Genomic DNA, 27599 nt, shown 5'->3' on the forward strand with positions numbered 1-27599 from the left:
CTAAACACATGCCATCACCTGTTGGTACTTACAACTGCTTTCATGTTATAGTGGTACTAATTACAAGTCTACATTGAATTGCACCTTTGCATTACCAGATATATCTTTCTTTGTAGTTATTTATGCATCTGTAATTGCTTCTGATATCAGTTGTCTTTGCCTTTGTCTCAGATCATGACTGAAAATAGTCATCGGGCCACATAGGTTCATAGGTAATTACTAGGCTATCTGTCCGAGGGCATATGTAAGCCTAGCCACAATGTGTTGGCTTTTGCCACCCCTTGGATTAATTCCCTGTGCCTCTGTCCAGCAGAGCCATTAGTTCCCTGTGCCTCTGTCCAGCAAAGCCACTGCAGTGATCCCCGGGGTAAATTTTCTGTTTCCCATCCACTCGTCAAGGTTTCTCTTGAAGAGTGTTAGTGAGGGACTCTGCCTAATGCAGATTGGAATCCTGTTCCAAAGCATGGGGAGTCTCTGGGACAGGAATCTATCCCTCCAGCAAGTCCTACTTATTGTTATGGTGAGGTTTAGATCCCTAGAGTGTGTGTCTCTCAGGGATTTGTTTTTTTTAGGTGGAGCATTTCTATCAATTCTGGGTTGGACATGGCCTTGTATGTCAGGCAGAGATCACCTCTGAGTAGGCGGTATGCAACCGGGTACAGCTGGAGTTTCTTCAGTCAGGCTGCATAGGGCATCTCTTTGAGGCCAGTAATCCTCTTGGTGAGGTACTTCTGTGGTCTTTCCAGCTGTTGGAGGTGTCTTGTAAGGTGCATCCCAAATGGGGCATTTACTCTATAATGGGTCTGATGAGTGATAAGTAGAGGGGCAGAATAACCTCTTTTGTTCTAGATGTGAATCCTTTTGTGATTAGGTGGACCACATAGAAGGATTTTCTAACCACCTTGGCAATATGATTATCAAAGGAGTGATTACTATCTACTTGGGCCCCCAGATCCCTTATTTCATTTTCTGTATTTAGGGACTACCACATATGTGGTAGTTCGAGGGTACTTTGTTTTTTACAAAGGGGATGACTATGCACTTTTTGGCATTTAGCTTGAGGCCATGATTTTGACACCAGGTATCCATCTCAGTGAGACCCTTCTAGAGGATGTCTGTATCAGCCGGAGAGTCAGTTATGGCCCCCAGTTTGCAGTCATCTGTTAACTTGGTCAGCCATAGTCCTCCTGTGCTTGCCTGTACCTCTGAGAAGTATATACCGAACAGGAGGGGTCCCAGGACTGAGCCCTGGGGGATGCCACTTGTAACCGGTTTAGAGTTGGACCTAGAGCCTGCAATTCTCACTGTGTGGGTTCTATCCATGAGCTAACTGGCAACCCATCTCATGACGTAGGGGTTTATGTTCAGGCTGGTGAGCTTGTCTATAATACCAGAATGGGGAATGGTGTTGAAAGCCTTTGCAAGGTCTAGGTAGGCTGTGTGGACCTCCTTTCCTTCGTTTAAAGCCTTTGTAACTGTCTCAAAGAAGTCCACCAGGTTTAGGAGGCATGATCTGCCCCTAACAAAGCCAAACTGGGTAGGGTCAAATGTTTGGAAGTCCCCAATGTCTCTGTTAATGAGTTCCATGATGATGCGCTCCATAGCTTTGCAGACCAGGATAGTAAGGCTTATAGGGCGATAGTTTCCGGGGTCTGTTGTGTCTCCTCCTTTGTGGAATGGGGTAACTGTTGCTGTGTGCCACTCTATGGGTACGTAGCCAGTAGAGAGGCTGAGTTTGAACAGTGTGTTTAGGTGAGGGGTTAGTTAATTTTGGAGGTCATGTAAGACACAGCCTGGGACAATGTCCGGTCCCATTAAAGCTGTATTTTTGGCTTTGGATAGGGCTGTTTTAACCTGTGTGTCAGTGATTGCTGGGGCTCTACATTCTTCTGGTATGGTTATGGGCCCTTTAGGGGGAGAGAGGGGGTGAAGTTTGCACTAAACCTGTCTGCCAGAATGTTGGCAATATCAGTTGGTTCAGTGTATTTTGTTCCATTCTGCACTAACTCAGAGCAGGTCTGAGAGTTTCCACTTAGGTTCTTGACATAGCTAAAGAACACTTTGTGGTTATCTTTGGAGTCCTTGGCAATTTTTCTTTTGAAGCTAGCCTTGGATGATTTTATGAGGGATCGTAGTTTCTTGCTGATACTGATCAGGGATGTCTTTCCTTCTTGGGATTTTACTATTTTCTGGACTAGTTTCCTCCTTCTATTGTATAGCTTGTTTATGTCAGGGGTCCACCAGACTGGTTTCCTTTTCTTGGAGGAGTGAGTCTTGGTTTTGCTTGGGATAGCACGATACATGCATTCTTGCAGGTGCTCATAGAGTGCCTTTGTAAGGGATTCAGCAGCTTGGACAGCAGTGTCCTTTAGCATGGGGGCTGTGAACCTTTCCACCTGGGTCTTAAGTAACGTGAAGTTTGCTTTTGAAATGTTTTTCAAGGTGGTTTCCTTGATTGGGGGTGGGGGCGGAATGTGGATATCCAGATTGATTAGTCTATGGTCTAATCTAACCAGTGAGGGGTTGACCTCTTGTGTAGAACATTGGTTGCTCATGTTGGTGATGACCAGGTCCAATACGTTGTCACCTCTGGTGGGGTGTTGACCAGTTGATCCAAGGCATTCGAGTTTATAAATTCTATGAAGCGTTGGGCAAGGGAGTTAGTACTTGAATAGTTCTCCCAGTTAATGTTTGGGTAATTGAAATCACCTAATATTAGGTTGTTTGGTAGGACCTTCCTATTTTCCAGTGTCTCCAGAAACGCGGAATGGGGGTCCTGGGTCATGGTGAGTGATCTGTAGCAAGCTACAATTTGAATTGCAGTTTTGCCCATTGTTAGTTGCACAAGGATGATCTCTGAGGCATTGTGCTGCACCACTAACCTGGAGGTGTGGGTATCCTTGATGAATATGGATACACCCCCGCCTTTTGTGTTTCGGTCCAGGTTCTGTGGCTGAAAAGTATGGTATGAGTTATAGCCTGGTAGTGCTGGGGTGCTCTCTGGAGCCTTAAACCAGGTTTCTGTTACTGCACAGATATCAATGTTCTCCATACTGAGGAGTGCCTCGAGTGCATGCATTTTGAGGTTTAGACTTCTGTCATTGAGTAGCATTACCCTTAGTTTTTGGTTACTTGTGCTATTTATGGTGGTGGGCTTGTCTTTTGAGCCTGGCCTAAAAAAGGTACTATGGGGACAGCAAAAGCCATGGCCAGTATTCAAAAGCCTAAGGGTGACAGGTGCAAGCCAATCTTGTGAAGCAATGTGGCTTGTCGAGCATGTCATCCCAGGTGGACAGATACTGGATCCCCTTTGAATGACACCAGAAACTTAGCCAATTGTTGAAATTGATCATTTTTTCTTTATACTGTGGTATCATTCTTGGTAAGGGCAGGATGCTACTCAGGGTCAAGGTCATACCGGCTTGGGTTACGTGATCAGAGAGCTCATCCATGTCTTTTTTTATGTAGTCCAGGGAGGTACGTCTCAGATCATTCACACCAACATGGACAATGACAGAGCCATATTTGTACTTGTTCTGGAGTGACCTGAATGCTTGTGTTATGTGGCAGATCCTGGCATCTGACAGGCAGCTAACTGTAACCTTCTCCTTGTCCAGCCTAGTTAGTGTGACATCAGTTTGCCTGACTACAGAGTCGCCTATTACTAGTGTGTTAGGTATGTTATTTTGCCTTAAGGGCTGTGATTGCATGACACACTGATTATGTGAAGTATGTGTTACATGGTTTGTGATGGAGTGTGGAGGTTGCTTAGGTGTTGGCTTTGGAGGTCTCTGTTGCTTTTGCAGATTTTTATTTAGAGCCTCCGAGTATGTTTTTGTGTATTTATGTGTGTTATTTGCTGTTGTTGGTTTAGTAGGTCTATGTGAGACTGGTGGTGTGTTGCAAGTATTTTCCTTCTCCTCTTGACTGTCAGTTCCAGTCTTGGGTTGTGAGAGCTTTATCTCCAGTTTGGCTGTATAATTGCATCTCTCGCATATATTAGTATTTGGTGGTAGGAGGAGAGGGTTGTTTGTGTACATGAGGCAGTTGTAACATTGCCTCAAAATGCCCAGATTCGCCAGTTTGACTGGAGAGTACACATGAAACTGCCCTTTGGACATGCCTGAATAGGTAAAGTGAACTGTTTTACTGATTGGCTGGTAGGGATGAATAGAGAGCCTTCTCCTTCTGGACAGTATGGGGGGGTCTAGTGCTACGGTTAATTAGTGCTTGCTATGAGTTTTGAGCAAGTGCTGGGGTGTGAAATGAATGGTTTGAGTGCTTAAGTTGAAAGTTTGTCTAGTTCCAAGGGAAAAATTGAAGAGTAGACTTCGTGCAGCCGGGAATAGTTTAATCCTAGCTAACCATGCACAAATGCAGTTTTTATAGCAGGGAAATGAAAGAGATAGAAATTAGCCTAAAATGGCCAATAAACTACTAACTTCTGGGCTGAAACCACTCCTCCAGGGACAGATAGGTTGCTCAAACCTCCCCGCTCTCACAGGTAAACAGAGCAACTTCCTTCTATCCAAGTAAGGTATCGGCAACACAGAAACTTGTAACACAGCCCTGAATTCAGCAATAACCTGAAAGCTGGACTATACTAGTTCAGAAAGGTGGGAAACAAGTATATTTTTTGTATTTTTTTTGTTTTGTTTTTTTTTCAGAAAATAAAGCAGATACAATACAAAAAACACTTTAAATGCACAGAAATTGCTATCACACTTTAGTGTGTAGTCTACAACAGTTAAACAGATTATTTAAACACAAAAATGACTTAGTTCTAGTGCAGGCAGCAAATAAGTACAATATGTAGCAGAAACAATCTTTTTAAATCACAGAAACGCTAAAAAATTGGTGTTTTAGGCGGAATTAGTTAGACAGCAAGAAAATGCAGAAAAATGATACTTAATCACACCAAATTCTCTCTTTTGTCTCTCTACTGCTGTAGAACTCTGCAGAACATCTGGCAGGCACTCGCTGAGCTGAATACAAGCGCAAAACAACGCGCAAATGTGGTTTTTATAGCAGGGAAATGAAAGAGATAGAAATTAGCCCAAAATGGCCAATAAACTACTAATGTCTGGGCTACAGCAAACAAGGCCCACAAATTTCAGAAAGAAACAGTTCAAATAAGCAGCCACAATAAGTCTTTAACCAGAACTTTCCAGCTCAGAGGGGCAGGATCTAGCCTCTCCTCCCACAAGAGTGCAGACCACAAACCTTCTTAATGTAAAATAACTGGCCTGAAGCCAAAGTGCTTAAACCAGAACTAATGCACTTTTAGAATAACAGACACTGAGCCTTCAGTCAGCAATTCCCAACTTAGAAGGATGTAAGCTACCTGTCCTGCCACAACAATGCAGTCTACAAACTTTCTTATTGTAAAACAACTGGTCTGAAACCCAAGTGCTTAAACCAAAAGGCTTAGAATAACAGTTACAATTAAATCAGGCTACTACCAAGCAGTAATAACTTCAGCATAATAATACAATTGAGTACTTTTAAGAAAAAGCACAAGCAAAATGAGGTAATAAAGTGGGTAGAAACACAATTACAGTAAAAGCAGATGAATAAAGTGCAATTTTTTTATAACAATAGAAAACGAGCAAACTGATTTAAACAAATTACCCAATTAACCAGTAAAAAAACTCAAAACTGAGCTCTGTTCCAGCAGTCTTCAATCAGACAAGTTCTAACCACACACTCCTGCCACTAGGGTGCAGGGGAACCTTCTCCAAAAAAGATGGCCTGGATTAGTGCTCAAGTTAAACAAACAAAACTAGATTCAGCAGGCCTGAATCTAGCCTATGCTACAGCAGACTAGGTGCACCAATATCAGAAAAGCAGTTCAAATAAGCAGGCACAGTAAGCCTTTGGCCAGAAATTCCCAGCTCAGAAGGGTAGAAACTAGCCTCTCCTTCCACAAGAGTGCAGACCACAAACCTTCTTAATGTAAAATAACTGGCCTGGAGCTCAAGTGCTTAACCAGAGCTAATACACTTTTAGAATAACAGACACTGAGCCTTCAATCATCAATTCTAGACTTAAAAGGATGTACGCTACCTGTCCTGCCACAACAGTGCATACCACAAACCTTCTTTGTGTAAAATAACTGGTCTGAAGCCCAAGTGCTTTAACCAAAAGACTTAGAATAACAGTTACAATTTAATCAGGTTACTACCAAGCAGTAATAAATGCAGCAGAATAAACACAATTGTGTACTTTTAAGAAGAGACAAAAGCAAAATAAGGTAATAAAGCATCAAGAAACACAAATATAGTAAAAGCAGGTAAAGTGCAAATTTGTTTTTTTTTTTTTTATATATAACAATGGAAAGCAAACAAATTGATTTAAACAAATTACCCAATTAACCAGTAAAAAACCTCAGAACTGAGCCCTGTTTCAGCAGTCTTCAATCAGACAAGTTCAGGGCCTAAGTGGGTATGCCTACTCAGATGTTCTCTCTGTATTAGGCAGAATGAGCTAATGAGACTTGACTAGGATAGAGCTGGGACAGGGCTGAACAGATGGGAATGCGCGGTCAATTCCAAAGCCAGCAAGATTAATATCACAACAAGAACAGGGAGGGTGGGTGAGAAAACTAACTCCAGACACAGAGAGAGCTCACAATTTTCAGTGAACAAATAAATAAGCAAATAAATTCAGTATTATTTTAACACAATATTCAATGAAACAATAAAACAGAAAAAAATGCAGTACTATCTTATAACACTGTAAGTTTGTACTTATCTCAGCTTGTAATAAAGTTGTTGCAGCTCAACTATGCAACTATTCAGCAGAAATAATTTCAGAGATAAGGGACTGAGACTTTAAGGCGCAGAGAAGCCCTCTAGGCTAAGATTTCTACACCGAATATCAATGAAGTGAGAAGAATAAACCAACTAACTGCAGACACAGAGAGAACTCACAATTTTCAGTGAACAAATAAATAAGCAGATAAATGCAGTACTATTTTTAACACAATATTCAATTAAATAATAAAACAGAAAAAAAAGTACTATCTTATAACACTGCACGTTTGTACTTATCTCAGCTTGTAATAAAGTTGTTGCAACTATTCAGCAGAAATCACCTACCTAATATCAAACACATAAATGTCCCACTGGAACAGTTGCAGTGTTTGTTTTAAAGTCTATTTATGTTAAACCCTTTTATTAACTAATATTTATATTACTGCAAATGTTTTCAAGGGAGAAGCATTAAGTTTCTGACTTATGTAACAACAGAAATTAGCTAAGAAACAGGATCCAAGGAAGTAACCATGACAGACAAAATGTTTACTCATGCAGACATTTAAACTGCAGCACATGGTTTCTGTCTTCTTTGTTATATGTACAGCTAGAGCTTTAAGTGAAGTTTCAACTGGCTTTATTAGTAATGGTACATACATTCGCTAAATTTATAATATATCTTTTGTATTATATTTTAAATATAATCTCTCACAAATTTATTTAAAGTGTATTGGTCATGTTCTGAAGCATCTTTGTTTTACAATGAATTTAATTTCCAGTTATATTCCTCTTGTTATGTTGCAAATAATGATGATTTTTTTTAGTTTCACTGTTTACTCAGTTTTTTTCTATAGCCACACTCTTAAAATTATGTCATGTAGGTGTTGGATGATGATTTACAAAAACTGCATTGCCTCATGTGTAAGAAGAAATTCACATCTTTAAAACAACAGTTTCTTTCTTATATTTGTGTGTCAGTAGTACAACAGCATGTGTTTTTTTCTCGAGTTAAGCTGTTCTACCTACAATACCTAGTTGTTAACTTGCCTTTCAAGGATTTTCACTGATGCATTTAACATGGAAATATAGTACTCTATGCATTATAGGTAGTGAGGCATTTTAGGTTCTGTTTTTCATAATATCATGGAAGGGATTTACAGTTCCAAGAAAAATTTCAAGGGGCCATTCTTATTAACAAAATATAATGCAAAAGCAATGGAAACACTATAATCTCGAAATACTGAAATGTCGAATTTCAGTATCTCGAAACTATAAAGCCCAAGTTTGAATTCACGGTTATGGCTTTAAGCTATGTAATATCTGGGATTGTATGTGGATGGTGTGCGGTGCTGTGTGTGGATTTAGGTGTTATGTCAGGTAAGTGAGTGTTTTGTACGGGTTTTGGGTGGGAGTTTGTATGTGAGTGTGCTGATATGTGTGATGTGTGTGTGAGGGATTGTATAATGTGTGTGTGTATTTGCTTTTGTTTACTGTTTGTGCGATCTCGGAGTTAGTATATATAAGTGGGGGTTGGGCGCAGCTCCCCACATGGGGGTGCATGGGGGCTTGCTCCCCTGCTTACTTGTATTGTAGGTTTATGGATGTGTGTTGTTTTGTTTGTTTATGTTGTGGTGTGGGTGTTGTGGTATATGTGTGGTGTGGTGTGTGCTGTGTTTTAGGTGTTTTGAATTTCATGGTTTTGGTGTTTTGGTGTTGTGTGGATTCGATTTCATGGTCTCGAAAAACTTCAGTATTCCAAGATTATGAAGTGAATCCAAAAACAACACACTATTTGTACCAAATAAGTGCATAATTTGGCACTGAATATGATACAAAGAAATCATGACTGGGTTTCCAATTGTATCATGTTTATTTTGTGTTTGAGACATGTGTTTATGTCATGTCATAATTCTTTGTAGTGCTGATGTCATTCTGTAGTTCTTGACAGTGCATGGAGATTTATCTGCCCCATGTACTACAAGTTACAGAAATGTAAAATCAAAATAAAAAAAAAAAGTGAAGTGTTGTACTGGATTTGAAAGCCAGTACAGCAGTGGAGAAGTGGTTTACATCTTTACAAATTTCCTGTCTGAGGGAAGCAGTTTGTTCAAAAATACTGACAGCAATACAACAGACAACAGGCAGAAACTATGTTGAAACAAACCCTTTCCTGTTCTTTTGCTGCTAACTGGCTGGCACTGTGAACTTTTACAGCCAGACGTGATCTTAACAGCATTGTTAAGATTGGGTCATCCAGCACTACAGTAGTATTGATTCAGGATGCTATTTAACTATTACTGGAGCATAATCACAGCACTCCATGCACTACAAGGAAGTTATACCCAGCTAAGTGGGTTTGTAACTTATACTTGACAAAGACTATGACAAATACACTTTAAGTTTATGCTTCAACAAGGATTAATCATCAACATGTTGTATTTCAATTTAACAACTAAAAGTTTTATTAAAATAATTATCTTGATATTGTAATAAAGAAAAGGCATGTGCAATATTAGAATAATGGATTATACATAGGACAGATTTAAATTATGATATTTAATGCTTTTATAATAAAAGAGACTTAAATATGTATATTGTACTCAGCTTTCTTTTCTCTTTTTTACTAACTTATAGGTGAGGGTCTAGGAAGGATCTCTCCCAGTGTGCTTTTCTTGTATAAGTTGTACTTAAGCATTTTAATAGTTAGGCTGATAGTTTATTAGTGCAGTACAGATCTAGGGTTTTGTTTTTGTTTTTGCTTAGTCACCTTCTGGATCTACTCTAAAACAGTACAAACTATTCAAGTTAGACCTGGGGCATTAGACTGCGATCATGGTGTGCAATTCTGTTGCATTCATGTTTGGTAATTTATTTTATTTAAACTTAAAAACATTAGGCTATGATATAAATCAAGGCTATTTATACCTTGCTTCAACAGCTTATCCCTTCTGCATGAACATATTTTATGCCTGTTTTGATTAAATAACAATGTAACTTGCTATATTTTTCTCTTGCCCTATGTGACTTGATGTAATGTATGCTTTCTTTGCATGTTTAACATTCAGTAAGGAGATATTTTCAAAGGAGGACTGATAAAGCATTTAAATAATTCCTAACCGTGAGCAAACAGGAAACAGATAGGGAGTGAGAAAGTTAATATGATAAGAAAGAGAAAGCACTATGGTGACTTTAAGGAATATGAATCACAAGCATAGCTTGCGTTAGGTGAAATGCAGCCCTAAGTAAAGGGATCCATAGCAACTGCCAGCTGACCACTAGTTCCTCCCCTGCACCCCCTAAGCCCCTTAGTTTTCTCCCATAATTGTCTCTCCTACAGAATCAATGCTATTTTTCTTCTTTTTCACAGTTTATCTTAAGCTTAACCCGTTTCCTCCATCTTTTCTACATACTCTAACTGGGGATGGTTGCATGATAATAACTGTGGAGGAAGTAACTGAAATAAGCAGGGGATCTGGAAGGCCTCAACACTTCCAGAAGCCATGGGGTTATAGATGCTTTCAGATACATTTGAGCTTTTTCTTATCTTTTAATGCAATTTTCTTCCATCCTTTCAAAACACCCTAACTGAGAAAGATTGTACTATAACAGCTGTGGAAGAAATAATTCAATTATGCCAGGGGTCTGAAGGCTGCTAGGCACCCAAACGCTATGGGGTTGGATGAATCTAAGAACTTTATTCTAACTATTTGATCCAACAATGACCTGAACATCATGACTAAGGAAAGAAGGTCAGTCTTATCAGTAATGTCCAATGCTTAATGTTCAAGGCTGACAAAAGTGTATTTTCTACTAAAGTGAGAAGACAAACACTTGTGGATATATAAATTTTATCTGGGAATAGGACTTGCTTCTCCAACTCCAAAAAAAAAAAAAAAGACTCTGATCGTCTGTGCATCCCTCTAGTGCTAGACTGGGATAAAACTAAAGGAATGAATGGCCAAAGTCATATATTTCAAGATGTAACTGTTATAAAGCATGCCTCTATCCCCAAGATAACCATCTTCTACGTACCATTTTCTGATGTCAGACTGGGACAAAAGTGAAAGAACAAATGGCCACAGTCATATATTTCAACTTATTGCAGTCAGACACACACACACACACACACACACACACACACACACACACACACACACACACACACACACACACATATCACACACACATATATATATATATATATATATATATATATATATATATATAGACACACACACACATACACCTCCTACACACACACAAACACACACACACACACACACACACACACACACACACACACACACACACACACAGCAAGCCAGCAAGCCACTTAACCTCCCTCCAAAAATAGCTGCTGTAATATGCATGTGATGTCTGATTTCTAGCAATGTGAAAAATTAATGATGTATCCCAATCCTTTCTTTCTACACTGTACAGTAATCTGGGAAAGCTATAGCAGTCTTTTATACAAATTTCTAATTTGATTTAGAGGAAAAAATAAGGGATACTAACCATACTGTTGCTAGACATTATACAACCTATAGACACCATCTATGCATACCTCTCAACACAGACTAGGTGGGGCTCAAGGCAGAGGTTAAGTATGGAAGGTATGCAGCCAGGAGTGTGGGGGCCACCAGGGTCCCAGAAGCTTTGAAAGTCTAGATGTTCTGCAATGTATTTTATGCTTTTTTTAAATTTAATTAATTTTTAACTGCAAGGATGTCATTTTTTGCCCTCTCTTTATATTATCACTTCACCCCTTCTTTTATTATTATACAAGATGGAAATTATATAGGTATAACTTCTGGTGCAACAAAAAGTAAGTATAACCTCTTTACCAGATGATATACTGTCAAAAGATTTTAATACTCTTAACATATACTGGAAGAATCACGCAAAAAAAAAACCAAAAGAAAAAATTTTTTATATTTTACAGAGACCTGCCACAAAGTTCTTGGTTGTCAGTCAGCAGTTTAATTTCATTACATTTTATTTTTATTTTATACACACATCCTGCACATATACAGCAGCTAAAAACAAAACAAGGAATTTCAGTCAAGGCTACACTCTCACTTAGATGGTCAAAGTCAGACACAAGATAAGTTGGTTGGTGCCACACATAAACATTACATCATCTATGCACTCCTCCTCTTGGGTCAGAGGTCAGTCCCAATAGGTGCCTGGAGGGAACATAAGGTAAATTAATTTCATTCAGCAAATTCTCAGCAAATCCTTTACAAGAAAAAACACTCATTTTTAGCTATTTTCTTTTGCATCCAATTTTTTCATTTTAATTAAAGATTCTTACTACATATACTGTTATCTTTTCACAAATGCAAGCAAGTTATAGCTTGGATTTTCAAAATCCGTTGATAAATACAGTAGTGTGCTAACTGTAATTTAAATATTGTTAAATCAATACTTTCCTGTACAAATCAACAAACCATCAGATTTATCAGAATGTAAGGATTTAGTGCTTGAAAATCAAGACCTCATTTAAAAATCTTAAATATTTGGGGGCCAAATATAAACCAGATCTCTATCACTCACCTATCCTCAATTTAGGAGATTCAAACAAAAAAAGATGATTTAATGTTATAGTCTAAATTTTAATTTAACTTAATAGCAAAGATCTCTGTAATTAAATTAATGTTTCCCCATGTTCCTATAGCAATAAATTTTCATGCATATTGCCAGAAAGCTTTAATAATAATAAGAAATTTCTAGCTAGTCTTATTTGGAATAATAAAACTCCAATAATTAGCATGACTAGACCCACTGATTTAATAACTACATGTTGTCTAAAATTATCAAACTTTCAGCCATTTCATGTGTCAGATAAAATTATAAAACTTTCAACTACTTCAGGACATTATTAATTCAGCTCATCCAATATCCCATATTATGAGCTTATGTGCTCAGGTCTCAAACTGAGGATTTGGGCTTCTCATCAATCTATTCCCTCCTTTAACAAGGAGGAAGTCTCAAGTAAAACTACTTGGCCTAGATTTCAACTTGTTAAAGAGAATGGGTGGATGTAATGCACTCCTTATTTGGCAGCCATGTTTAGATAACCTAAACATCTCAATAAACTAGTGAATCACTTAATGCTAAACAACTACCTATGCTTGTTGATGTCTACATTTTCCATGTAATAGAAACTGGTAAGATAATTTCTTATAATACTATATTCTCAAAGTAGAAGTTACCCACTTTTGGGCTGCCCTCTTTTGAACTTGGTCAGGACTGATAACTAAAGTTAATCCTCCTTATTAAATATAATAAGTACATATTTGAATTAATTTCATCATGGATGGACTCTTCCAAGAAAAAAAAAGTTTTTTTTTTGTCTTTTCTCATATGTTTACAACACTAAGAAGGACAAATGTTTTTATGCTGTAGATATATACAAATATAAGATGCATTACAACAGTATAAAATGGGAGCAGTCCCTTCATTTACACAGACAGTATGGTACTACAACGTTGTCAATGAGAACCACACATCACTGACTCTGTAACATGGATATATTCATAAAAATATTACTTTTTATTTTATATTTTTTCTTTTTTGGCTAAATCCAGCTAAATGTTGTAAAATGGCAATTTTTATTTTAACATGATTGAAATATCCTTACCTGACTTCTTCCACCTTTTTATGGCTTTCTCGTAGCTGACATTCTACACCTTCAACTTCATTTTCATTTATATCAATAACTGATTTCAAGGCATCAAGTTGCTGGGCTGCTTCCTGAAATTAAAGAAAAAAATGTTAAAAAGCACTAGTCTGTATCAAATATGCAGTCTTGAGGTAGACAGAATGCTGCAAGAATGGCTGTCATAAACACTGAAAAAATATAACATGGGAAAAGGGGAAGAGAACTGGAAATAAGAACCGCAGTATTGCTCGTGCTTCAAGAAAGTCATTAAAAACATGCAAAAATAGAAGTTATGTACTCACCATAATGTTCCATGTTTGTTGTCCATGATCTCGCCTTCATTCTTGCTGGTTGGGTTCAGAACCGAGCATCGGTTCTGACTCGGCTGTATACTAAAGCTCGAGAGCTCTCACTGGCTCGAGTCTACACTATATCCCATGATGCCTAGCAGCTATTCTCCAGATCTCATTTTAGAACTAACACTAGAGTATACCAACTCATCCCATAAAAACAAAATGAAATAGATGTGCTGCCCCTACTGTGAAACAGGCATGAAGGGAGTCAGGCACCTATAGCCAATTTATAGTTCCTCTTGATCCTCTCAGAAGGGGGAAAGGAGGGTGGGTCGCAAGAATGAAGGCAAGATCATGGACAACAAACATGGAACGTTATGGTGAGTACATAACTTCTTTATGTTATGTTGTCTTATCTCACCTTCATTCTTGCTGGTTGGGACAGTGTCCCCAGCACCTTCATCTTGGGTGGCTCAAGGGAATAAACTCTTCAGAACTGTGGATCCAAAGGAAGCCCTGTTCCAGGAGGCCACATCTACTTTGTAATGAGAAATAAAGGTATGAGGGTTGACCCATGTGGCAGCTGCACAAACTGAGTCCAAAGGAAGTTTAGCTTGGAAGGCAGTAGAAGTAGCCATGGCTCTAGTTGAATGCCCTGTAATTTTGCCTGGCAGATATTTGTTATGCAGGTTATAGACATAAGTGACAGTATCTGTGAGCTGTTTTGATAAGATGACCTTTGAAACTGGAACACCTTTCCTGTTGTCTGAAAAAAGACACAAAGAGTTGATCAGATTTTCAAAATTCTTTGGTCCTACGTACATAAAAATGTAGTTGCTAAGCACGTCCAACTGATGAAGCTTGTATTCTGCCTTGTTGCCATAATTAGGGAAAAATACAGGTAACTCAGCAGACTGGTTCAAATTGGCCTCAGAACAAACTTTTGGTAGAAAGGAAGGATTTGTTCTGAGGGAAACTTTGTCTTTATGGAATTATTAAATAGGGAGGATGAATAGACAGAGCTTGCTATTCTGATACTCTTCTAGTGGAGGTAATTGCTGTTAAAAAGATTGTCTTCCAAGAAAAGAACTTTAGTGAACATGATGAGCTGGTTCAAAGGGGGGTGGGTGAGGTCAAGGACAATAATACCAAATTGAGATCCCATGGAGGAGGAAGTTCTCTTAAGGGAGGCCTTAGAAGAGAAGTGCCCCTGAGAAAGACTTTGCATAATCTATGGGACATGATGTTCGACCCCATGTCTCCGACATGGTAATTTCAAATAGCAGCTAGTTGCACTATTACCATGGTTGCTGCTGCACCTTGACCAAAAATTTCCATTAAGAATTCAAGAATCACAGATACAGGAGCTGTAAAGGGATCTATGTTGTTTCTGTCTGCCCAATAAGAGAACCTCTTCCATTTATTTGCATAAAGTTATCTAGTTGTAGTCTTGTGTGATGAAACCAGAATGTGCTTTACTGTCAGGGATAAATCTGGAAGCCTGGCTAAGACTGGAAGTGGAGTAACCAAACTGTCAGCTTGAGATTTTGAAGGGAGGGGTGGAGTGTTCCTGACTGATGAGTCAGGAGGTCTGGCACTGTGTCCAGGATCCAGGGCTCCTCCAGAAGATGGGGCCATAGGAAGGGAAACCATATTTGTTGAGGCCAGTAAGGGGCAATGAGAATTAGCTTGCGACTCAATGACTTGGCTTTCTAGAGTACCTTGGGTATTAATGAAAATGGGGGAAATGCATACAGAAGGTTAGGGGCCAATCATGCACAAGTGCATCCCTTGATGACTCCCCCAGAGGGGGGACTAGGGCAAAGTAGCTGCTGCATTTGGTGTTGATGGATGTGGCAAAGAGGTAGCAGCAAGGCTAGTTGAATGCCCCACTTGAGAAAAATTTTGTTTGCAATGTTTTGATTCAGATACCACTCGTGAGGCATAAGGATCACTCTGCTCAACCTGTCTGCTATTACATTGGATTCCCCTGCCACATGCGTTGCAGTCAGAAAATGTTGAGAAGAAATTGCCCATTGCCATACCCTTTGAGCCTCCCAGCATAGGGTGTAGGATTTGGTTCCCCCTTGCTTGCTGATGTACCATACCACTGACATATTGTCTATTTGAATTGCAATAGTACCTGTCAGTAGAGAGCTGTGAAATGCTTGTAACTCCAGAAGCACCACCCTCATCTCTAGGACATTTATGTGCAAGTGATACTCATGTTCCTGCCAAGTCCCTTGGACCGTATGTCCCAGATAATGCCCCCCCACCCTATCTGGGAAGCGTCCGTGGTCACTGTGGCTACGGGATGAGGACGTACAAATGGTCTGCCCCGAGTTACCTGGTCAGAATGAAGCCACCATTGTAGGTCCTTCCTGCAGATGTTTGTGATGAGAATTTTGTGAGACATAGGCAACTCCTGCTTAGACCACTGGGCAAAAAGAAGCCACTGCAATATTCAAATGTGTAGATGTGCCAGTGGAACTGATGTGATTGTCGCCATTGAACCTAGGACTTTGAGGACAAATTTGGCTTGTACTTTTTTCTTCTTGATTAGTATGGAGACTTGGTGATATAGCATTTGCACTCTTTCATGAGGCAGTTTTGCCACCATATTTCTTGTGTCTACGTCTACCCCTATAAAGGTAATATGCTGAGATGGAAACAAGACAGATTTTCCTAAGTTTACCATAATACCCAGCTGAGAGCAGAGATGAATGGTGGAGTCTCTTGTTCTGGTTAGTAGACGCTTGGTGGTGGTGGTCAGGAGTCAGTCATCTAAGTATGGAAACACCCAGAATCCTAGAGGCCTCAGGTGAGCCGTAACTACTGACATGCACTTGGTAAACATTCTGGGGGCTGTAGTGAGACCAAAGGGCAGAGCTCTGAACTGGTAATGACTGGCTCCCAGCCAGAAGTTTAGATACCTTCTGGATCGGCTGTCCATGTTTATATGGTAATATGCATCCTGTAGATCTATTGAGCACATCCAATTGTCTTGTCCCAAAAAAGGGAGTATAGACTGCAGTGTTACCATCTGGAACTTTGTCTTTTTGACAGACTTGTTTAGTCTGCTGAGATCTAGAACTGGTCTCCAGTCCCCTGTCTTTTTCGGAACTAAAAAGACCTTTGAGTAAATTAAGGATTTGACTTGGTCTGCAGGGACTTCTTGAATGGCTCTTTTTTCTAGCAACCTTTGGATCTCTAGGGTTCCTTTATCCCTTTGACTGGGTGGAATGTCTGGGATGGACTTTGATGGAAGTGGTGAATGGGAGAAAGGAATTTTGTATCCTCTGGATATGATGGACTGTACCCAATGGTCTTGAGTTAAGTCTAGCCAGGCTTTTGGGTAAAGTGATAATCTCCCCCTGACTGCCTCCAGAGGTAGCAGGTGGGCCTCCTTTCAGGAGTGCTGGAAGGGTCTAACTGAGAACGTATCTCTGTCACCCTGGTTCTGCGGACCCCCTCTGCTGCATGGGCAGCATCTTCTGTTGTTATTTTCCCTCTGCCCATGAGGGAAAAATCACCACAAGTGTCCGCGAGGCTCGTATGGATTTCCAGAACCACATCTTTCCGCTCTTCTGGCCCTTGGGATTGGGCCTTATTGGGGCAGAAAAATATACTCCCACAGCAGAAAGAGTCTTGCCATCCCGCTCACTCCTGGTTAGGGTCTCTTTCATTTTTGTCCCGAACAGGGGCAAGCCATCAAAAGGGGCATCATTAAAGGAAAACTTGAAGGGTTCAGCAAAATCACAAAGACCAGGAATGTCTCGTTAGAGCTATTCCTGTACCTGCTGCCCTACTCTCTCCATCAGCTGCATAGGAAATGAGGCACATGGATGAGTTAGTAATAGAGGTTAAGGTCGCAAGCTGAGAGTTAATTTTGTCAGATAACCCCTGAGCTGTAGCAGATTGTAGGGTATCTCCTAACTCCTTAAGGAGATCCCTCTGCAAGCTAGTAAAATGGGTTAGGTAGTTCAGTGACCTAAGGGTAAAGGCTGCTGAAGAAAACATACACTTCCCATATCTGTCCATCTTACAAGATTCCTTATTCGGTGGGTGGACAGATGCAGAAGTTTCAGCAAGTTCCTTATTAGTGGCCACTGCCACCACCATAGCATCTACCAGGACTCCTTTTGTTAGAAACTGTTTGCCCTCTGGGACTGTGATGAATTTGTTTGGCCTCTTCGGAACTGGCTCCACAGATTCTGGAGAGCCCCACGCCTTCTGACTGACCACACCCAGCAGCTGGTCAAAAGGCGGAGACATCCAAGAGGTGGAGGGTCATGAACCAAAAGCCTCCAGGTATATTGACTCATCCTCAGAAGGGGAAAGGGCTTTCCAGCCACCTCTCTGTTTCAGGATCTCTAAGATGTCTGAAAATGAGACATACTCAGAGGGTGACCATGGGGACCCTTCCAATTCCTATAAGTCGGTATCACACGTGACAGACTTGAGGGAGTCTATGTGTTTCCTCTTACACATTCACTTCCGAGGGACCTCTTTAGGGGGATGTTCCGGAGAGGTTTTGGAAGAGAGGGCTTCACCCATTGGGGCATCCTGGGGCATTGGTTTTCTACACAGGGATTGGAGTAGTGATGTAGAGGTTGACACCAGGCTCTTGGGGGGAAGAATAGCTGTAGCAGAGGGTTGCACAGTCTCAGAGGAAAGCACACTCCTCATCACCTCAAAGACACCCTGATCCAGAGCTAAGAGAGACTCCTGGTCCAAGGAGCCAGGAGATCTCCCCTGAACCAAGGACAAGGGCTTTGAGGATGTGGGTGCCGTACTGACCTGCGATGAAGCTCTGAGTGGAAGAGTCAGATACGACAAGGGTCCAGTCCTACTCTCCCCCAGGAGCCAATAAGGGAGTTTCATCCCCCAGAGCCTTCGACAGAAGACGGCATCAAAGTGGTCAGAGCTGACATCGGCACCGAAAGTTCAGGAGCAGACTTTGGAACCGAAGGTTCAACCACAAGGACTTCCAAGCATTCTGGCTCCGAACTCAACTGAATCAGAGGAGGAACCGAAGGTAAACACACTACTGGAGTCGGCTCCATGACCTTCTGGGCTGGGCTGGAAAGAATTTTTGCCAAGGCCGGTGCACGAAGCAACTTTCTCACCACTCAGTCCACATCATCATCCGAAAGGCTCTGAGAGGAACTAAAGGAATGGGAGGACTTATGGCTACCAGCCACGGATTGAAGCAAGGGAGACTGCTGCACCAACTAAATCAGTTCCAATGACAGTGACCGACTCCTTTTTTTACTGCTTGATGGCTCTGAAGACAAAGGTGGAACCGAAGTAGACTTTTGTCTGTCGGAAACACTAGGTATTGGTTCCAAAGAAATAGGTCGGTCATGTCTCTTCCATGACTCCGAGCCCGGAGCCAAAAAAGTTTTGGAGTTTTGTCTACGGTTTTTGAAGCCTGACTGCCTTCGACTACTGTATCAAAGGGTCCTTTCAATAAATCACTGATGTCACAGGTCAATTAAGGCATTAAAGCTATATAACTTATAAATGTATAAATGTAAAAAAAGGCTACATATAGAAAAATATATATATAAAATACAAAAAAAAAAAATATGCATGCATAAAAAACAATATATAAACAAAACACAAAACAAAAATATAAAATAATAAAATAAACTGTTGTTAGTAATAACGATAAAATAGTAATAGACTATAGCTATGTATCTACAATATGTATGTATAACTAAAAGTATGTCTCTCTCTAATGTCTATATCCCTCCTCTAATGTTTTTGTGTAATAAAGCACAAAACAAAAAAAGAAAAAGAATGTGAATTATATGTATTAATAATAGTGCATTGGTGGGTTTCCACATTGGGTTTTCTTATTACTCTCTGAAAATCTTCAATTCTGTACCTTATTTAAACTATCTACATTTTAACAATTCCTTTCAATAAATCCCTGAGAATAAGTTTGTTTTTCCTTTCCTGCAGCACCCTGGAACTGAACCCATGACAGATCGAACAGGAATCCTGCAGGTGGATGGCAACGAGACAGTACACACAGCTGGTGTGACTATCAGTAAGAAACATTTTCTGTGTGCACGAGTCACACTTTTTAAATCCTGACTGCTTAACTTCTTTAGACATCATGACTAACAAAAGGTACTAAAGTCAAGAAAAAAATAACTATTTTGGTAACAAACACACAGTACCAACACCAATTCACAATTAAGCAAGGATAGTAAAAGCCAATATATATATATATATATATATATATATATATATATATATATATATATATATAGGTACTTTTCTGTTTTTGGGGCAACACTTCTAATGCGGTAGCACCCACGCACACATTTTTAAATGTGAGTAAGTTATTTGTATTTATAAATTATGATTAGTTGTTCATTAATCCTGCCTGTGATCTTTGTCTGTCAACCCAGATTCCTTTTGGCTTTGTTGACAATACCACCGCATAAAGGGGGAGAGGTATACCTGTCAGATGTCTGTCATTTTGCAGACAGTCTCCAAATTTGTGTGGTATTTTTGGTCTGTTTCTCCTAAAATGTCTGAATTGGTAATGAACCACTGAGGATCGTCATTAGGAGCTGTGAAATAATTGCAAGCACCTGCTAATATTCCAAGCACACCTTACAAATGTCGCCCTGATAACAGAAAAGTCCTTCATCTCCTCCCCCTTCAGTAACCATAATTGACCCTACTTTCTATCACTTCCTATTGAGGAAACGGCTTCCCTTTCACCTGTTTCCTGCAGTGTTTTTGTTTCCCTGTAAAATGTACCTTGCCGTGTTTAGTGACACTAGTGCAAATGGCACTGTAAACCAGCAAGTGTGGTGTAACTGCCAAGTGATTTTTTTCACTTACTCTGTTACCTGCAATTGAAGCTGCCTAGAGGCACACAGTTTAAGCCTCTACAGCTTATTTAAGCTGTTCCACAAGTCCACTGAGATTCTGTTTCCCAGCCAACAAAGCAAATAAGTAAGTAAAGAATAGTAATAAAAAAAAAAAAATTGCAAATCTGAGTCCGTGGAAATCGCATGCTGCCACATTGAGCTACCTAAAAGACAATGTACATTTCAGGTCAGCCCTGCAGGCTGGCCCAGTGGCGGTGTCACAGCTCGCAGGACAGAGGGCACCGAGGTGTGGCATTCTTTTTTCAGATTCTTTAAACTGTCGGCCTTTGGCACTCACAGCAGTATTCTTCAGATGCATTTTAACTGCTATTAGTCACCATCACTGATCGGTGGCAAATTCAGTACTCTTGGTTCTTTCAGGAATGTGAGACAAAGCCAAACATAGTGAGGGAAAAAGACTGCAAATCAGAGACATTTTAAATATTGCTGTATCACATTAAACAGACTTTAACTTAGCTCATTTGTGCTACCACATTAGAACTGTTGCCCTGATAACGGAAAAGTACCTATAGATTTATATATATATATATATATATATATATATATATATATATATATATATAAAAGACAGGTGTAGGGACGTTAGAAAAAAAGTTAGAGGAGGGTCTCTAACTTAAACGACGCACTCCCCCAATTGAGGAGACACCTCTAACTTAAATGGTGAAACGGGAAGAGGAAAAAGGGGGAGGAAATCTTCTAACTAAAATGGATTCCTCTGGGCAGCGCCAAGTAGACCTTAAGAAGGAAGAAGGAGTTCAAGTTAAGTCAATAAACAGGGATAGAAAGAAAGACTTGGTGAAAAAGGGTAACTACGTCGTGTAAAGGAAATAAGCAGTTAGAAATGTACTATTAACCACAATGAAATACAAAAAATAAAGTCATTTAGCCTGAGCCAGCGAAGAGCAATCCTGAAGATGTAAGCGGCAAATGAGATCTGGGGAACAGCCGCTAGGCATAATGGGATATAATGAATATACCCTGAGAATATCTCGAGCCAGTGAGAGCTCTCGAGCTTTAGTATGCGGCAGAGTCAGAACCGATGCTCAGTTCCAAACCCAACCACAAGAATGAAGGCAAGAGAGGACAACATAACAGAATTTTGTCAGTGTGTTTCATCAAGGAAGCTGTACTAAAGAGGTACTGTAAAGGATTCACTATGGTGAATGAAATGACAGAATCATTATCGGAAATTATACAACAAAGGGTTATTCTTATTCAAAACATACATGTTGCTTGGACAGCACAACCAGAGTGCAAGTTATAAATCTTGCATATACCAACAGAAATAAGTTTGGCCAGACTGCCTGTATTCCCCTCTTTAGACCATTACTATATACTCAATAATGCTAGACAAATTTTAAACATTCATTCAGAAAATGCTCCTTTATGAAAAGCATCTTCATCTGTTAACTGTTAAAGTGTACTAGGTAATATTTAAAAGATATGCTGAATTCTACCCTTTTCTAAAAGCTAAAACTCAACTAAAAGAGCTGAAACCAAAACTAAATAAGCTAATTTTATATTCAAAATGTGCACACTGATTGGACAGACAAATCAGCCTACTTGTTAAATATTGATTTTCTCCACCAGAAGTTCAGTTAAAATATTTTCTCCACCCTGCCCATACCGCTAAGTAGAGAAAGTAAGCTGTCAAAAAAACGCCACTGACGTAAACTGCTCTATGGAGCAGAATAATCTGACACATTGAAAGGATTCTTAATGGCAGGAGTGCCTCTGCAAACAACACCATGTCACACCTCGGAACCTCTTGGAACCTCTCACATTTTTAGGGACATGTCTGTTATAATTTATTGATTGCCAAAAAACTACAGTTTTATGAAGAACAGGCCAAAAAGTGTGATGTAAACATCTGCATAATCTAGGTAAATGCAGACATACAGCAATTCTAAAGCAACAATGTAAACAACATACATGAAAACAAAAAGCCAGATCCAGGTAAGTACTCTCTACAGAAGAGCACACGCGTACATATTTTGAATGTCTCATACTACCACAACCCAGTGGAAGAATACAAAAGTTCTTTTATATAACATTATTTAGAAAAGGTAACACTTTTATTTCTTAAATACTGACATTGTAAAATAGCAATAATCCACTTTTGTGTGGAGGTAACTCAGTACTTACTCATGGTTTGCTTTGTTTACTTACTCGGGAACCATGCCCACTGTGGGTAAATGCTAAGTTACGCACACACAGTGGTGGGTTATTGTTAAACTATGCTGTAAGGCTTCATTCTCAAACCCATATGTAGGCACTGCCCTCTAAAACTTCAACACAATATTTTAATTATTCTGCCTTGTGACACCAAGTAACGATAAAAAGTTCATGATTCACTTGAAAGGTATGTTTGTAAAAGGCATATGAAATTAGCTTTTCAGTAAGCAGAAGACAAAGGTTTCTAGACCTGAGGAAAAAATGACTATTATATCCATAAGTTTGACTAAATAAAATGGCATGCTGCATTTGTAGTTAATAATACTGGAAAAATGTGGGTATTCTCAGAGTATATTAACAGACTTTAGGACAAGTTGACAGCTTCACTGAGTTTGATGCCTGTTGTCACAAAATCTTAGAGATGATTATGACTGTGCCTCTGATGATAACCTACTTATCATGTGACCCAAATATAAAGGTGAAGAAAGTCAAAATCACAGTGATAGGCCACTGAGTTCCCATATGAAAGAGCAATGGAAGACAGAGGGTGAAACCGAAGAGAACGTGGCACAGGATGATGCTCTGGAACTTTCTATAGAATGTCCGCAGGAAATGGAGAACAAAGAATGTGCCCTCATTTTATTAGAAAATTATCTAAAATAAGAGTTGCTTGATTTAATAGAGATGGATAGACATATTAAAATCAATGACAGAAATAGACTGCAAAAGGTCAACAAAATTAAAAAAATTAGAAGTTTGATAAAACAAATGAACACAGTAATTAGGACTGTCCATAGAGATTCATGCGATATAACAGAAGTAAACAGGATACCTTACTGTGCAGCCAAATTAATAACAGATAAAGTCCTACCACAAGAACACTGGATAGTAAGGGAAAGGATGGGGAGAAATCAAATACCATCATGGAAGTACTGAATAGAGAAAATTATAAAGCAGTTACGACAAAAAGTATCACTGTTAGAGGAGTATAGAAGAGGGAACAGATCAACAAAAATACTCAGAAAGAAAGAAGTGATAAAAGCAATGCACAGTATTATAATGGATCAGGATTTATCATGCACTGTCACAAATAATAAACTAAAAATATCAGCACAAGCAGAAAAAGTTAGAATATACACAGATAAATATAAATGAATCGTACAAAATAAGCAATTTATTGATGACCCAAAAAAGTTTTATAGAGAATTTAGAAACAAGGTAAAAGGAATTTAAAGACTGCCAAAAAAAGAAAAATAGATACATTTTAGAGAAATATTTATGAAAATCCTGTGGAACATAAAGATGCTAAATGGATAGAAGAAGTAAAAGAAAGAATAAGAAGTTCAAATGTACAGGATATGAAACGGGATAAAGTAACGGCCAGAGAGATTAAACAAAGTTAAGAAAAGCCTCTAAGTGGAAAACCCCAGGCCCATATGCAGTATCTAACTGAAAGCACAACTGCAAGTAGTCAAAACGTTTTCAGATGATATAAGAATGTCATTTGGTCTTGATAAATGTGAAAAAGCAACCTTTAAAGCAGAAAAGCTGCAGCACCAAGAAAACATCAGTTTGGGACAAGAATGTCATATAAAAGAACTAACATCATTGCACATAGATTTAGCCATGAGTAATAGCTATTTATATGCGCACCCTGAACAGACACCAGCCTGGCTAACAAAAGGAAAAATAATTCTCCTACTTAAGAGTGAACCCGAAAGCTGCCTTAAAAACTATAAACCAATAACTTGCATTCCAACGACGTATAAACTATACACTGGAAATGATGCCGACAGAGTTTATAGTCATTTAGAAGAAAACTCAGTTATGGCAATAGAACAAAAGGGTAATAAAAGAATATCATATGGAACAAAGAATCATTTGTTGTTAAATAAAATCATAGTGGAGAACTGTGAAAAATGGAAGTATGGCATGGATAAACTACAAAAAAAGCATTTGACAATATCTCACATTCATGGATAAAAGAGTGCTTAAAATGTGTAAGATACACCCTACACTGATAAACTACATCACAGTGACCATGAAACAGTGGCAAACCACTTTGCAGTTAAGCCATGATGAGGCAAATTATTATTCCAGGGATAAAAATTCAAAGGGGGATATCCCATGGTGACTCTCTGTCACCACTGCTCTTTAGCCTTGCCCTTAACCTATTAAGCTGTTTGCTTAACAGATTAGGTCATGGCTATAATTTGGCTCCCAGAAAGCAACAAAATGCAAAGACTTCTCATCTTCTCTTTGTAGATGATTTGAAACTGTATAGCTCATCAGACGAGGAACTGAAAGCACAACTGCAGGTTGGCAAAACTTTTTCAGATGATACAAGAATGTCATTTGGTCTTGATAAATGTGAAAAAGCAACCTTTAAAGCAGGAAAACTGCAGCACCAAGAAAACATCAGTTTGGGACAAAAATGTGATATAAAAGAACTTGAGCAAGAGGGAGTGTATTAATATTTGGGAACTGATAAAGGATCAACAATAAAACATAAATGAATGCGAATAAAACTTAGTAAGGAATATTTTAGAAGACTTCAATTAATCCTGAAAGCGTTGACATCTAGGAACAAAGTTCAAGCAATAAACCAATTTGCTCTTCCTGTTCTAACTTACAGTTTTGGAGTGATTGAGTTGTTGGATAGATTACACAGGAAAACAAGAAGGATGCTTAATGCTCATCAAATGATTTATAAAAATCGGTGTATACCAAGATTATATATTTCCCATTCCAAAGGAAGTATGGGCTTCCTTGAAATTGATTACATGTATAGATATGCAATCGTGGGGCTGCATACATACCTGCTGACCTCATAAGACTCAAACATAGTGAAAGTTTTGAAACATAAGGAGAATAAATCTAAGATGACTTCCCTGCTTAGTCTAGCAGAAGCATATCAGCATCAAGCGGGAAAGGAAATTAAACCAGAAGTAGAAAAAAATCAGGCAGAAACTGAATGTGCTAAAAAACAAAAGAAAGAATACAAGATGAAGGATTAGATAAGAAGGCAAGAAATGTGGAAAATGCATAAATATAGTTGTAAGCATAGAAAACTCCTGGAACAACCTCATGTTGATCAGGATCAAACACAGGAATGGTTAAGGAGAGGCAAATTCAAACCAAAAGATGAAAGGTTAATATTGGTGGCCTAAGATAATGGACTATGTACACTTTGGTTTACAAAGTCCATTGAAAATGTGGGAGATACAGACAAATGTAGGTTTGTAAAACAGAACTGGAAACAATTGCACACTTTGTTGCTGGTTGTGACATACTAATGGCAGAAAGACTGTATACTGAAAGGCATAATAATGTGGCAAGACTGTTGTGCAAACATTATAATACTGAAATAGCTGAAAAACACTGGAAACATGAGCAACAAAGCAACATATAAAATGATGAAGTCTACATCACATGAGATCACCCATTACCAACAGTACAAAAGGTAAAGTAGCATTGATCTCCAGTAACTGCAGTATATACAAAGTTATAAAATATTAGGATTTGCAGGTAGAAACAAAGTTCAGTAGTAAATGGGTCTTATAACAGGGTCCATTCTGAATCTTGACTTCCATGATGAGAAAACATAATAAGAGTTATGAATGGAAAATCTGATCATAATGCTTTGCAGTGCATGAATCTTTATCTGCTCCAAGTATTGCATGCACTTACAGAAAAAAAGGTGTAGCAGTGTTTAGTGTGCATTGTGTTATGGTTTTTGCCATAAATTACTTAGAGCTACCACAAAACAGTGAGCAGAAGGGAATTGTTCTTCTGAGGAATGAACAGTTTTAAAAGCTAGTTGACACTGGTTTGCCCTGTTTCCCAGTAAAAAGCATACAAAAAAAGCTCCCATGCACCTCCATGTGGAGGAGCCCCCACACCCCCTAAATTATATTTATGTCTATGTGTATGTATGTATATATATATATATATATATATATATATATATATATATATATATATTTTTTTTTTTTTTTTTTTTTATTTATTTTATATTTGATTAATGGGTTGGTCTGACTGGGCAATTAAAGTTCCACATACATGATAAAAATACAAAAATCAGAGATAAATACAAATTAATAGAACAAACAATAGTATATCATGGCATAGTATGATATATGTATATATATATATATATATATATATATATATATATATATATATATATATATATATATATATATATATATATATATATATATATATATACATATACTAACAACATGACGGCAATGCAATGAAGAAATTGGGAAACATCCTTGAAAAACACACTGTTGGCTTAGCTTACACAATACCACAAACTGCAGTGAACTTCACTGTGATATTAAATTTTCAAACTAAAGCAGCTCATCCACCAGTGCGTCTGTGACCTGGAACTATGTCTTTGACACGTCACTCTGCCATATTATTAAGTGTGGCAAAAGTGGCAAATATGGCAGAGGCAGCTGTTATGCTCTAGAGGGAGTAACAAGTGCTTAACAGTGCTCAGAAAGGCAATTAACAAAGGGTTATCTTTTTTTCCAAATTCAGAGCATAATTGTGGTGTTCCATGCATTATATATGTATAAAAGAAGTGTTTTACAGTTGTTCACATTTAAAACATATTTGCTTACAAGGGAAAATTAAAAGTTCACCTATTTTCCAGACTATGGGGAACAACAAAAACAAACAAATAAAAAAATTAGCATTTCAATTTAGTCTTTCCAGAATTTTCAATGAACATAAATAACTCTACCCCACAGTGCTCCAGAACAATAGTATTGCAGGACTGCAA

At 38.7% G+C, this 27599-nt stretch overlaps 1 protein-coding gene across 1 annotated transcript in view; it reads right to left on the bottom strand.

Annotated features, from left to right (window-relative positions):
- The window catches only part of LOC122800252 (protein Daple-like), a 475569-nt gene that overhangs the window by 281933 nt on the left and 166037 nt on the right, over nucleotides 1-27599 (bottom strand). Inside the window, exon 8 of the mRNA XM_044069743.1 lies at nucleotides 13399-13511. Coding sequence (XP_043925678.1) covers nucleotides 13399-13511 — 113 coding nt within the window. The remainder of the gene's footprint in view (nucleotides 1-13398; nucleotides 13512-27599) is intronic.

This window comes from Protopterus annectens, chromosome 4.part0, assembly GCF_019279795.1.
Source record: "Protopterus annectens isolate FY-2018-M chromosome 4.part0, PAN1.0, whole genome shotgun sequence".
NCBI lineage: Eukaryota > Metazoa > Chordata > Ceratodontiformes > Protopteridae > Protopterus > Protopterus annectens.